At 36.8% G+C, this 12,631-nt stretch overlaps 1 protein-coding gene and 1 pseudogene across 16 annotated transcripts in view; both read right to left on the minus strand.

Moving 5' to 3' along the window:
- C2CD5 (C2 calcium dependent domain containing 5) overlaps positions 1-12,631 on the minus strand; it is a 104,299-nt gene that overhangs the window by 72,192 nt on the left and 19,476 nt on the right. For all 16 annotated transcript variants that reach the window (XM_047740123.1, XM_047740121.1, XM_047740119.1 and 13 more), the window contains exons 4-6: positions 11,191-11,362; positions 3,279-3,374; positions 203-358 (exon numbers count right to left, since the gene is read on the minus strand). In XM_047740123.1, coding sequence (XP_047596079.1) covers positions 203-358; positions 3,279-3,374; positions 11,191-11,362 — 424 coding nt within the window. The remainder of the gene's footprint in view (positions 1-202; positions 359-3,278; positions 3,375-11,190; positions 11,363-12,631) is intronic.
- Positions 2,071-3,033, minus strand: LOC125106279 (leucine-rich repeat-containing protein 34-like; annotated as a pseudogene).

Genomic DNA, 12,631 nt, shown 5'->3' on the forward strand with positions numbered 1-12,631 from the left:
TAAGAAGGAAGTATAAGCTTCTGGTTCAGATTTCCTCTTATAAGATGTCAACGTGGTACATTCAGAAAGATTGGGCAAAGGTAGAGAATCAGTCATATGCAATTCATAGCCTTCACTGTAAAATTTCACATAGCATGTCAAAAGGAAGTGAAAATTTAACAGTGTTAAGTAAATCAGTAATGAAGTTGTTTCTTTTAAATACCTGACATTAAAGAAATGAGTCTCTGTCTGGCCTCATTTGATGCCCTTGGTGTACGAATTCGATCAATCCATTGATATTCTGGGTCTTCATTGACCACAAGCTCTTCTACAAAACCATGAATTATTACAGCTCTATAGCACTTTGGAATAGATGTTGCTGTTGAAAGAAATTGTCTATTATGCTTCTATTTATAACAAGGTTAAATTCAATTTTTAAAAAAAGTTCAATTAAATTCTTACCTTTTGGATATATAATACAAGAACACATTTACTGTGCTAATTTCAATGTAATTATAATAGTCATACTTCCAATCAGTCTTCTAAATTCCATATTGTTCTTAGAAATAATCATTTTCTGTAATAAGACCTCTTATTTTTCACATAGTAAAAACAGTAGATACAAATTATATTTTTATAATTTGGAAAACAGCCAGAGACAACCTTAGATAGCATTCAATACAAAGTTTAAAAAACCAAAATGAATGTCAGCTAGGTAATCATTGTATAAATAGGTACAAAGTGGGTAATAAATACAAAAAACTTTATTCAAAGCCCTCTGAAAAAGTTCTTCCTTACAACATACAGTGCAGCCTCAAAAGTCAAAACCATTACCTTTCTGACATAATCTGAGGAGTCATACAGCCCTGCAAATTCCAATAATCTTTTTTTTTTTAAAGATTTTATTTATTTATTTGAGAGAGAGAGACACAGCAAGAGAGGGAATACAAGCAGGGGGAGTGGGATAGGGAGAAGCAGGCTTCCCGCCAAACAGGGAGCCTGACACAGGCCTCTATCCCAGGACCCCGGGACAGCGACCCAAGCCGAAGGCAGACGCTCAACAACTGAGCCACCCAGGTGCCCCTCCAATAATCTATGGCCATATGGCCAACTGGTTCAGTAGTCACTATACTATTTAACAAACTCATTTAATATAAATAATACCAAATGTCGTAGATTTAAAATAAGATCTAATTAGATCCAAAAAAGGGATAACCTAAAGAAAAACAAGCAAAACAATTAAAAAAAAGGGGGGGGGGGAACCTAAGAACACCTATCCGAAATCAGTCTCTTAAAATAGATATCCATGCCTTAAAGCTAACTCAACTACTTAGGAGTTTTCAACCCAATTAATCCAGGCTGGCTATGACTGCCTACATCTGCCCAATGCCAGCCCATTTTTCATGGCACTTGAGGGACTATATCTGTAGATGATGCCTATTTAATTTTGGATAGCATCACAATATTTGGTTATAGTGCTCAGCACTTACCTTAACAATGTCTTATACTATAATACCACTAGAGGAGAGCCTGACTGGCTCAGTTGGTAGAGTGTATCACACTTGGATCTCAGGACTGTGGGTTTGAGCCCCACGTTGGATGTAGAGATTACTTAAAAACAAAATCTTTAAAAAAAATAAATAAAAATAAAAGTAAAAAAAAAAAATACCACTGGATTTTTCTTTTTTGACAGTTACACAAAGTTTAATATAGTCATATCTTCTACACATTAACAAAGCAACTTGATCTAATTTGTAAAAGAAAACTTTAATTGGCAATATTCATCACTGTGAAATTAATAAGATAAATATGAGAAATTACTTTAGAGCTTGTTTTTCACAGAGATTGACCTACTGGTAGAAGAGGAAAACCTATGGGGTACCTGGGTGTTCCCTTCAGTTAAGGGTCCAACTCTTGGTTTCTGCTCAGATCATGACCTCATGGGTCCTGGGATCAAGCCCCAAATCAGGCTCCTTGCTTAGTGGGGACTCTGTTTGAAGATTCTCTCCCTCTGCCCCTATCCCCACCTGCATGTTCTCCCTCTCTCGCAAAAAAATAAATAAATCTTAAAAAAAAAAAAAAAAAGTTGTAAGCTTCTCCATAAGTTGATGTCTGATAATAATGCTTTTTAAGACTACTGCAGACTTCTACAAACTATACATGTCCACCCACCACAAATGGCTCCGTATCTGTATTACCTAATACAGATGGTATTAGATGGTCTATCTGAATTAAGTCTGATTATATAACATAACACATGTAGCCTCATCAAGATTGTTTTCCCAAATGTAGATATTAGAGAGCATGGGATTTGTTTTCATTGATTGTGAAAGTACAAGTCCATCTCCCGCTATGTTGTTGCTGACTACTGATAACCAGCTGACATCAAGGTAGCACAGGCTACTGTTCAGATATAGTGCATCACTTAACTCTTTATAATATCATGCTTAATATATACACAATGTAACAAGGCAGTGATTTTCCTTCAGCATGTGGCCTAGATGAACTGCAGACTCCTCCTATTCACCATATGGTATAGGTAAGTTTGGGTATATTCCCTTAGTTTTTTGGTTTTCAGTTAGGACTGTAGCAAATGCTATCACATATTGCATTTCCAGACCACAGTCACTCTGATCTCATTTCTGTAAGGATGAATTAATTTTTAGCATTCCTGCAAAACACATCCCACCCTCATTTTCAAACTTCTTTCCAGTCATTCTAAGATATTTCAGAGTTGTATTATTATGCAGTGCTCTTGCAATCAATTCTCACCTTCAGGCCCAATATTACCAACATAAAATTTAACTAAAAAAGATTAAGTTGTTTCATTAATACATGGATTCTTCATTGAAATTCTGGAAAAAATCCAAAATCTTCACCAGTCATTCTACCAGCAGTAAGCAACTGTTACCACCAATGTTTAGTATGATTTCTTCCAGAGTCTGGAGTAGGGGCTAGAGTATAAGCCAGAGTAGGGTCAGGAAGGGTGGTCTCCTTCCTGCTGCTCCACGAACTCCTCCAACCTCATAGTCATGATAACCATGTATACCTCATGCCCCAATGGACTATTCTAACAAAAATTTCTAAGAACTTGTAAGAAATAGATTTCATTCACTTTAAAATCAAATAAATAGTCCCCAGAGCTACAGTAATTGTTTCTGAAAAATGGACAATTCTCTCTTAGGTATTAAAACCAAAGTATAATAGGTTTTCCATTAGCATTCTGAAGTATTAATTTGATTACCTATATTTGACAATTAAATACCCTGTTAAATGTGAAATAAAATGCATTTACTTACTACAAAAGAATTTGACTCCACACGACGATTGCCTAAATCGATTTAAATCATTGAAGAGGTCTACTTTGACAATTACATTGATTTCCCCACGGATACCTAAAATTTCAAAAGGAAAATCAACTTTTTACCTTAACAAAATAAAGCACAATTAAATAATCCAGCAAATGAATGCCAACTACGATTTTAAAATAACATCAATCATAATAGCAATGGTAACTTTTTTCCTAATTATTTCTACTCTAAGTAGTTTATTACATATTCTGAAGTACATATACACACTAGAAAATGAATAAATCTCTACTTATTTGAATCAAGAGTAACTGCAAAGGAGCCACATTTGAACTGATGACAACAATGATGACAGTAACATCTGAGCACGGATAATGTTATAAATGCCTTACGTGTAGTATCTCATAGATCTCACACCAACCCAGTAACGTAATTTCTGTAGTATTACCATCCTCATGTTATAGAGGAAAACATTAAAGTTTAACGAAAGTTAAATAATTTGCATAGTGTCAATAACTAGTTAAGTAGTAGAGCTTAAGATTAGAAGTCCGATCTTACACGGTCTTAACAACAAATGCGAAGAACCTGATTTAACAAAAGCTTTATTCTTTTCAATGACTATATTAAGTTAAAATGAGCTAAGAAATTCCAAAATTAAGGGTTTTTCAGAATATGCCCTAATCAATAAAAATGACCTGGTCTCGTCCTCTAAGCAAAGAAAGACCCTAAAAGTAGTAGATCAGAAAGGAACAGAGACAATATACAATAACAGTCACCTTACAGGCAATACAATGGCACTAAATTCATATCTCTCAATAGTTACCCTGAATGTTAATGGGCTAAATGCCCCAATCAAAAGACACAGGGTATCAGAATGGATAAAAAAACAAAACCCATCTATATGTTGCCTACAAGAGACTCATTTTAGAACCGAAGACATCTCCAATTTAAAGTGAGGGGGTGGAAAAGAATTTACCATGCTAATGGACATCAGAAGAAAGCAGGAGTGGCAATCCTTATATCAGATCATTTAGATTTTAAGCCAAAGACTATAATAAGAGATGAAGAAGGACACTATATCATACTCAAAGGATCTGTCCAACAAGAAGATCTAACAATTTTAAATATCTATGCCCCTAACGTGGGAGCAGCCAACTATATAAAACAATTAATAGGGGCATCTGGGTGGCTCAGTGGGTTAAAGCCTCTGCCTTCGGCTCGGGTCATGATCCCAGGGTCCTGGGATCGAGCCCCGCATCAGGCTCTCTGCTCGGCGGGGAGCCTGCTTCCTCCTCTCTCTCTCTCTCTCTGCTTGCCTCTCTCTCTACTTGTGATCTCTGTCTGTCAAATAAATAAATAAAATCTTAAAAAAAAAACAATTAATAACAAAATCAAAGAAACACATCGACAAGAATACAATAATAGTAGGGGACTTTAACACTCCCCTCACTGAAATGGACAGATCATCCAAGCAAAAGATCAACAAGGAAATAAAGGCCTTAAATGACACACTGGACCAGATGGACATCACAGATATATTCAGAACATTTCATCCCAAAGCAACAGAATACACATTCTTCTCTAGTGCACATGGGACATTCTCCAGAATAGATCATATCCTCGGTCCTAAATCAGGTCTCAACCGGTATCAAAAGATTGGTAGCATTCCCTGCATATTTTCAGACCACAACGCTCTGAAGCTAGAACTCAATCACAAGAGGAAATTTGGAAAGAACCCAAATACATGGAGACTAAACAGCATCCTTCTAAAGAATGAATGGGTCAACCAGGAAATTAAAGAAGAAGTGAAAAAATTCACGGAAACAAATGATAATGAAAACACAACGGTTCAAAACCTGTGGGACACAACAAAGGCAGTCCTGAGAGGAAAATATATAGCAGTACAAGCCTTTCTCAAGAAACAAGAAAGGTCTCAAGTACACAACCTAACCCTACACCTAAAGGAGCTGGAGAAAGAACAAGAAAGAAACCCTAAACCTAGCAGGAGAAGAGAAATCATAAAGATCAGAGCAGAAATCAATGAAATAGAAACCAAAAAAACAATAAAACAAATCAAAGAAACCAGGAGCTGCTTCTTTGAAAGAATTAATAAGATTGATAAACCCCTGGCCAGACTTATCAAAAAGAAAAGAGAAAGGACCCAAATAAATAAAATCATGAATGAAAGAGGAGAGATCACAACGAACACCAAAGAAATACAGACAATTATAAGAACATACTATGAGCCACTCTACGCCAACAAATTTGACAATCTGGAAGAAATGGATGCATTCCTAGAGACATATAAACTACCACAACTGAACCAGGAAGAAATAGAAAGCCTGAACAGACCCATAACCACTAAGGAGATTGAAACAGTCATCAAAAATCTCCAAACAAACAAAAGCCCAGGGCCAGACGGCTTGCCGGGGGAATTCTACCAAACATTTAAAGAAGAACTAATTCCTATTCTCCTGAAACTGTTCCAAAAAATAGAAATGGAAGGAAAACTTCCAAACTCATTTTATGAGGCCAGCATCACCTTGATCCCAAAACCAGACAAAGATCCCATCAAAAAAGAGAACTACAGACCAATATCCTTGATGAACACAGATGCAAAAATTCTCACCAAAATACTAGCCAATAGGATTCAACAGTACATTAAAAGGATTATTCGGGACGCCTGGGTGGCTCAGTTGGTTAAGCAGCTGCCTTCGGCTCGGGTCATGATCCCAGCATCCTTGGATCGAGTCCCACATCGGGCTCCTTGCTCGGCGGGGAGCCTGCTTCTCCCTCTGCCTCTGCCTGCCATTCTGTCTGCCTGTGCTCGCTCTCTCTCCCTCTCTCTGACAAACAAACAAACAAACAAAAAAAATAAAATAAAATAAAAGGATTATTCACCACGACTAAGTGGGATTTATTCCAGGGCTGCAAGGTTGGTTCAACATCTGCAAATCGATCAATGTGATACAACACATTAATAAAAGAAAGAACAAGAACCATATGATACTCTCAATAGATGCTGAAAAAGCATTTGACAAAGTACAGCATCCCTTCCTGATCAAAACTCTTCAAAGTACAGGGATAGAGGGCACATACCTCAATATTATCAAAGCCATCTATGAAAAACCCACCGCAAATATCATTCTCAATGGAGAAAAACTGAAAGCTTTTCCGCTAAGGTCAGGAACATGGCAGGGATGTCCATTATCACCACTGCTATTCAACATAGTACTAGAAGTCCTAGCCTCAGCCATTAGACAAAAAAAGGAAATTAAAGGCATCCAAATTGGCAAAAAAGAAGTCAAACTACCACTCTTCGCAGATGATATGATACTCTATGTGGAAAACCCAAAAGACTCCACTCCCAAACTGCTAGAACTTGTACAGGAATTCAGGAAAGTATCCGGATATAAAATCAATGCACAGAAATCAGTTGCATTTCTCTACACCAACAACAAGACAGAAGAAAGAGAGACTAAGGAGTCAACCCCACTTACAATTGCACCCAAAACTGTAAGATACCTAGGAATAAACCTAACCAAAGAGGCTAAGAATCTATACACAGAAAACTATAATAAGTACTCATGAAAGAAATTGAGGAAGATGCAAAGAAATGGAAATATGTTCCATGCTCCTGGATTGGAAGAATACATATTGTGAAAATGTCTATGCTACCTAAAGCAATCTACACATTTAATGCAATTCCTATCAAAGTACCATCCATTTTTTTCAAAAAAATGGAACAAATAATCCTAAAATTTATATGGAACCAGAAAAGACCTCAAATAGCCAAAGCAATATTGAAAAAGAAAGCCAAAGTTGGTGGCATCACAATTCCGGACTTCAAGCTCTATTACAAAGTTGTCATCATCAAGACAGCATGGTACTGGCACAAAAACAGATACATAGATCAATGGAACAGAATAGAGAGCCCAGAAATAGACCCTCAACTCTATGGTCAATTAATCTTCGACAAAGTGGGAAAGAATGTCCAATGGAAAAAAGACAGCCTCTTCAATAAATGGGTGTTGGGAAAATTGGACAGCCACATGCAGAAAAATGAAATTGGATCATTTCCTTACACCACACATGAAAATAGACTCAAAATGGATGAAGGATCTCAATGTGAGAAAGGAATCCATCAAAATCCTTGAGGAGAACACAGGCAGCAACCTCTTCGACCTCAGCCACAGCAACATCTTCCTAGGAACATCGCCAAAGGCAAGGGAAGCAAGGGCAAAAATGAACTATTGGGATTTTATCAAGATCAAAAGCTTTTGCACAGCAAAGGAAACAGTGAACAAAACCAAAAGACAACTGACAGAATGGGAGAAGATATTTGCAAACGACATATCAGATAAAGGGCTAGTGTCCAAAACCTATAAAGAATTTAACAAACTCAACACCCAAAGAACAAATAATCCAATCAAGAAATGGGCAGAGGACATGAACAGACATTTCTGCAAAGAAGACATCCAGATGGCCAACAGACACATGAAAAAGTGCTCCATATCACTCAGCATCAGGGAAATACAAATCAAAACCACCATGAGATATCACCTCACACCAGTCAGAATGGCTAAAATGAACAAGTCAGGAAATGACAGATGCTGGCGAGGATGCGGAGAAAGGGGAACCCTCCTACACTGTTGGTGGGAATGCAAGCTGGTGCAACCACTCTGGAAAACAGCATGGAGGTTCCTCAAAATGTTGAAAATAGAACTACCCTATGACTCAGCAACTGCACTGCTGGGTATTTATCCTAAAGATACAAACGTAGTGATCCGAAGGGGCACGTGCACCCGAATGTTTATAGCAGCAATGTCTACAATAGCCAAACTATGGAAAGAACCTAGATGTCCATCAACAGATGAATGGATAAAGAAGATGTGGTATATAGACACAATGGAATACTATGCAGCCATCAAAAGAAATGAAATCTTGCCATTTGCGACGACGTGGATGGAACTAGAGGGTATCATGCTTAGCGAAATAAGTCAATCAGAGAAAGACAACTATCATATGATCTCCCTGATATGAGGGAGAGGAGATGCAACATGGGGGTTTAAGGGGGTAGGAGAAGAGTAAATGAAACAAGATGGGATTGGGAGGGAGACAAACCATAAGTGACTCTTAATCTCGCAAAACAAACTGAGGGTTGATGGGGGGAGGGGTGTTGGGAGAGGGGGAGGTTGGGCTATGGACATTGGGGAGGGTATGTGCTATGGTAAGTGCTGTGAAGTGTGTAAACCTAGCGATTCACCTACCTGTACCCCTGGGGATAAAAATATATTTTATGTTTATAAAAAAAAATAATAAAATAAAATAAGATAAAAACAGAGAGAGGCAAACTATAAGAGACTCTTAATGATAGAGAAAAAAATGAGGGTTGCTGTAGGGACGATGGGTGGGGGATGGGCTAAATGGGTGATGCACTTCTTGTGATGAGCACTGGTTGTTCTATGTAAGTGATGAATAACTAAATTCTATTCCTAAAACCAACACTACACTGTATGTATCATTAAATTTATTTTGAATTATTATTTTGAATAATTTATTTTGACATTATTTTGAATTATTATTGAAACTTGAATTTAAATAAAATACTTGGAGAAAAAAAAAAAAAAATGACCCGGTCTCTATTCCTAACAATTACTAAATATTTTTACTGGACTGTCCTGATTGCATGTCAATCAAATTCAGAGTTACTGAAGGCCTTCTAAGAAGAGTGACCTACTAAAATAATGAGATGATGTTCTTAACAAAGGGTCCATAAACATTAAATCAAATATAAACAGCATTTAATATAAAATATTTAGAAAATTCATTCATTCATACTGCTATTGCCTTTAATCTAAGCTAAGCTAAGACTGATTATTTCTCCAGTGGTGTGTTTTATTGGTAATACACTACTGGATTTTATTTTCTGACTACAAGAATAATACACTTATATTATAGAAAATACAGAATAAAGCAAAAGAGGAAAAACAGGATTATAGTTCAGAAATAAATCTATCCAAGAATAAACATTTTATCGGGATGCCTGCGTGCTCAGTTAGTTAAGCATCCAACTCTTGGTTTTAGCTCAGGTCATGACCTCAGGGTCCTGAGATGGAGCCCCATAGGGCTCTGTGCTCAGCAGGGAGTCTGCTTGAGATTCTCTCCCTCTGCCCCTCCTCTTACTCTCTCTCTCCCTCTCTCTAAAATAAATAAATAAATCTTTTTAAAAAAAGAATAAATGTATTCTGCCAATTTATCATATCACATATATGCAATTCTTGTCTTTCTAAACAAATATGTAATCATCCTATAACAATGTTTTATAATCTGAATTTTACAAAATTTTACAATTTTGCTATGCCATTCTACTCTCAAAAATGCATTTCGATCTGGCTGAACAATTCATGATCTATATATGCTCTAACTTATCTAAGTAAATCTTCTTTTCCAATTTATTTTAGCATTTTAAATATTAATAAATAATAATGGAATGTAAGTGTCATAATAAATATACTTTTACATAAATCTCAGTTTATTATAATAAACTACTATCAACAGAATTGCCAGGTCAAAAATGTAAAATGGGCAGAAAGATGCTAGACTATAGAGAGAAACATTTGCCAGTTCCTTATGGGTCCATTTGCCATTCTAAAAAGATGGCACATTTTTAGGCTGACAGGTCTCAAACTTTCTGATGTCAGAACCACTTTATAATCTCAAAAATTATTGAGAACTTCAAGGAGTTTCTATTTATATGCATCATATGTCAATATCTACCATGTTATAATTAAAATTGAGAGGGACACCTTGATGGCTCAGTCGGTTGGGCCTCTGACTTCAGCTCAGGTCATGTTATCAGGGTCCTGGGATCATACTCCCCGCTCAGTGGGGAGTCTGTTTCTCCCTCTCCTTTTGCTCCACCCCCTGCTCATTCTCTCCCTCTCTCTCTCAAATAAATAAAATCTTTTTAAAAATTTTAAAATTAAAGATTAGGGGCGCCTGGGTGGCTCAGTCGTTAAAGACTCTCTGCCTTTGGCTCAGGTCATGATTCCAGCGTCCTGGGATCGAGCCCCGTATCGGGCTCTCTGCTCAGCAGGGAGCCTGCTTCCCTTCCTCTCTCTCTGCCTGCCTCTCTGCCTACTTGTGATCTGTCAGTCAAATAAATAAATAAAATCTTAAAAAAAATAAAAAATTAAATTAAAGATTAAAAATTAAATTGAAAATGAAAATGCAAGCTGGGAATTTTAAAAAGTATTTACTTAATACTATAAACATTTTTATAAAAATAACTATATTTTGAAAAACAAAAAACTAGTAATAAGAATAGAGCTTACATTTTTTTAGTTCTCTATAATGTTTAGCTTCATGGAATACAGTTAGATTCTACTTCTGGTCTGTATTCAATGTGCAGTAATAGCATATATCATAAAAACTCCAGAAAATTCCACTGTACATTTGTAAGATGATTTTTAAATCATGCATTTACTTTCTTTATTATACAAATTTAGCAGGGATTACTTCAAATTATGTTCAGAAAAATAACAATTTCACCAACAATACTTTGTGACTCTCTATTAAAAAGAAATATCTTGGGACGCCTGGGTGGCTCAGTTGGTTAGGCAGCTGCCTTCGGCTCAGGTCATGATCCCAGCGTCCTGGGATCGAGTCCCACATCGGGCTCCTTGCTCCGCAGGGAGCCTGCTTCTCCCTCTGACTCTGCCTGCCACTCTGTCTGCCTGTGCTCGTGCTTTCTCTCTCTGACAAAAAAATAAATAAAATCTTTAAAAATATATATATATATCTTTTACATATACATCTTTTAAAACCACAAGTGAAGCACAAAATCTCTATGGATAAATTTTAATAATCATGATATATTTTCTTAAAATATACTCCTTACCATGTATGGTATCATATATTGGAAACCATCCTGAGATGACTGTTGCAGCCTCACTATAGAGTAAGGGATCAATATCAATGTACACTTTACCAATGGCATCATTTGCACTGTAAGTGTCATGGTCAAGAACTGTGATCTGTAGAGGCTCATCCTGTAAATCTTCATCGTCCACCTGAAAGTATACCTTAAAATTAAATCTTTTAATTTTTCAATCTTCATTACCATAAATATACATATATACCAAATGTAAAAGATGACTTACTTATAGAAAAAAAACAACACAGATTTATCTCTAAGCACAAAGGTAAAGGAATTAACACAGACAAGTTATAATCCCTTTTTCTATAAAAGATGCCAAATTTCTAAGGAAAAAAAGTATAGTTTGGGGCACCTGGAGGGCTCAGTTGGTTGGTGTCCAACTCTTGATCTTAGCTCAGGTCTTGATCTCAGCACCATAAGTTCAGGCCGTGTTGGGCTTCATGTTTAAGTTCTTTTTCTACATATTATTCTGTGCCAGGCCCATGTTTAATTTCTGTTTCTACATACAATTCTGTGTTTTACTACTCTACTTATAATATCCAGCAAAAATGCTTAAAGAATGTCATAACAGGGGCGCCTGGGTGGCTCAGTAGGTTAAAGCCTTTGCATTCGGCTCAGGTCATGATCCCAGGGTCCTGGGATCGAGCCCCGCATTGGGCTCTCTGCTCAGCAGGGAGCCTGCTTCCTCCTCTCTCTCTGCCTGCCTCTCTGCCTACATGTGATCTCTGTCTGTCAAATAAATAAATAAACAAAATCTTTAAAAAAAAAAAAAAGAATGTCATAACCGAGTCCATATATTATCTACAGTAGAGCAAAGATGCTAATGAGCACCAGGATACCATCATTTATTTCTAAAGACAATTTCCCAGAATAAAAGTGTAGGAAAACTAACTTATTATTGGTAAGAAAAACAACTAAAGCTCATGAACTAAGTAAGTGAAATAAATGTACTCTCTCCTTTTACTTACTATTAATTACTTATCACATGTCAAGCACTGGCTAAAAAGGGACTACAATGGGAGATAATTAGGTCTTTGGGAGGTAATTACGTCATAAATGGTGGAGTCCTTATGAATGGGATTGGGATCCTTACAAGTGAAGATGGGGAGAGAGGATCTCTCTCCCTGTTATGTAAGGACACAGCAAGAAGATCGCTATCTACAAGCCAGATAGAGGGACCTCAGCAAAATAAAACCATGATGGTACTCTGTCTCAGAGTTCCCAGCATCCAGAAATGTCAGAAATAAAAGGCTATTGTTTAAGCCACCCACTCTATGGTATTCTGTTACAACAAGCCAAACTGACTAAGGCAAAGAATGCGGCAAAAAAAGATTTCTCCCTTTGGAAGACATGTTCATTATTTTGGCTGCCATCCTCCGGATACCATATCATCCTCTAATTT

Source organism: Lutra lutra, chromosome 8, assembly GCF_902655055.1.
Source record: "Lutra lutra chromosome 8, mLutLut1.2, whole genome shotgun sequence".
NCBI lineage: Eukaryota > Metazoa > Chordata > Mammalia > Carnivora > Mustelidae > Lutra > Lutra lutra.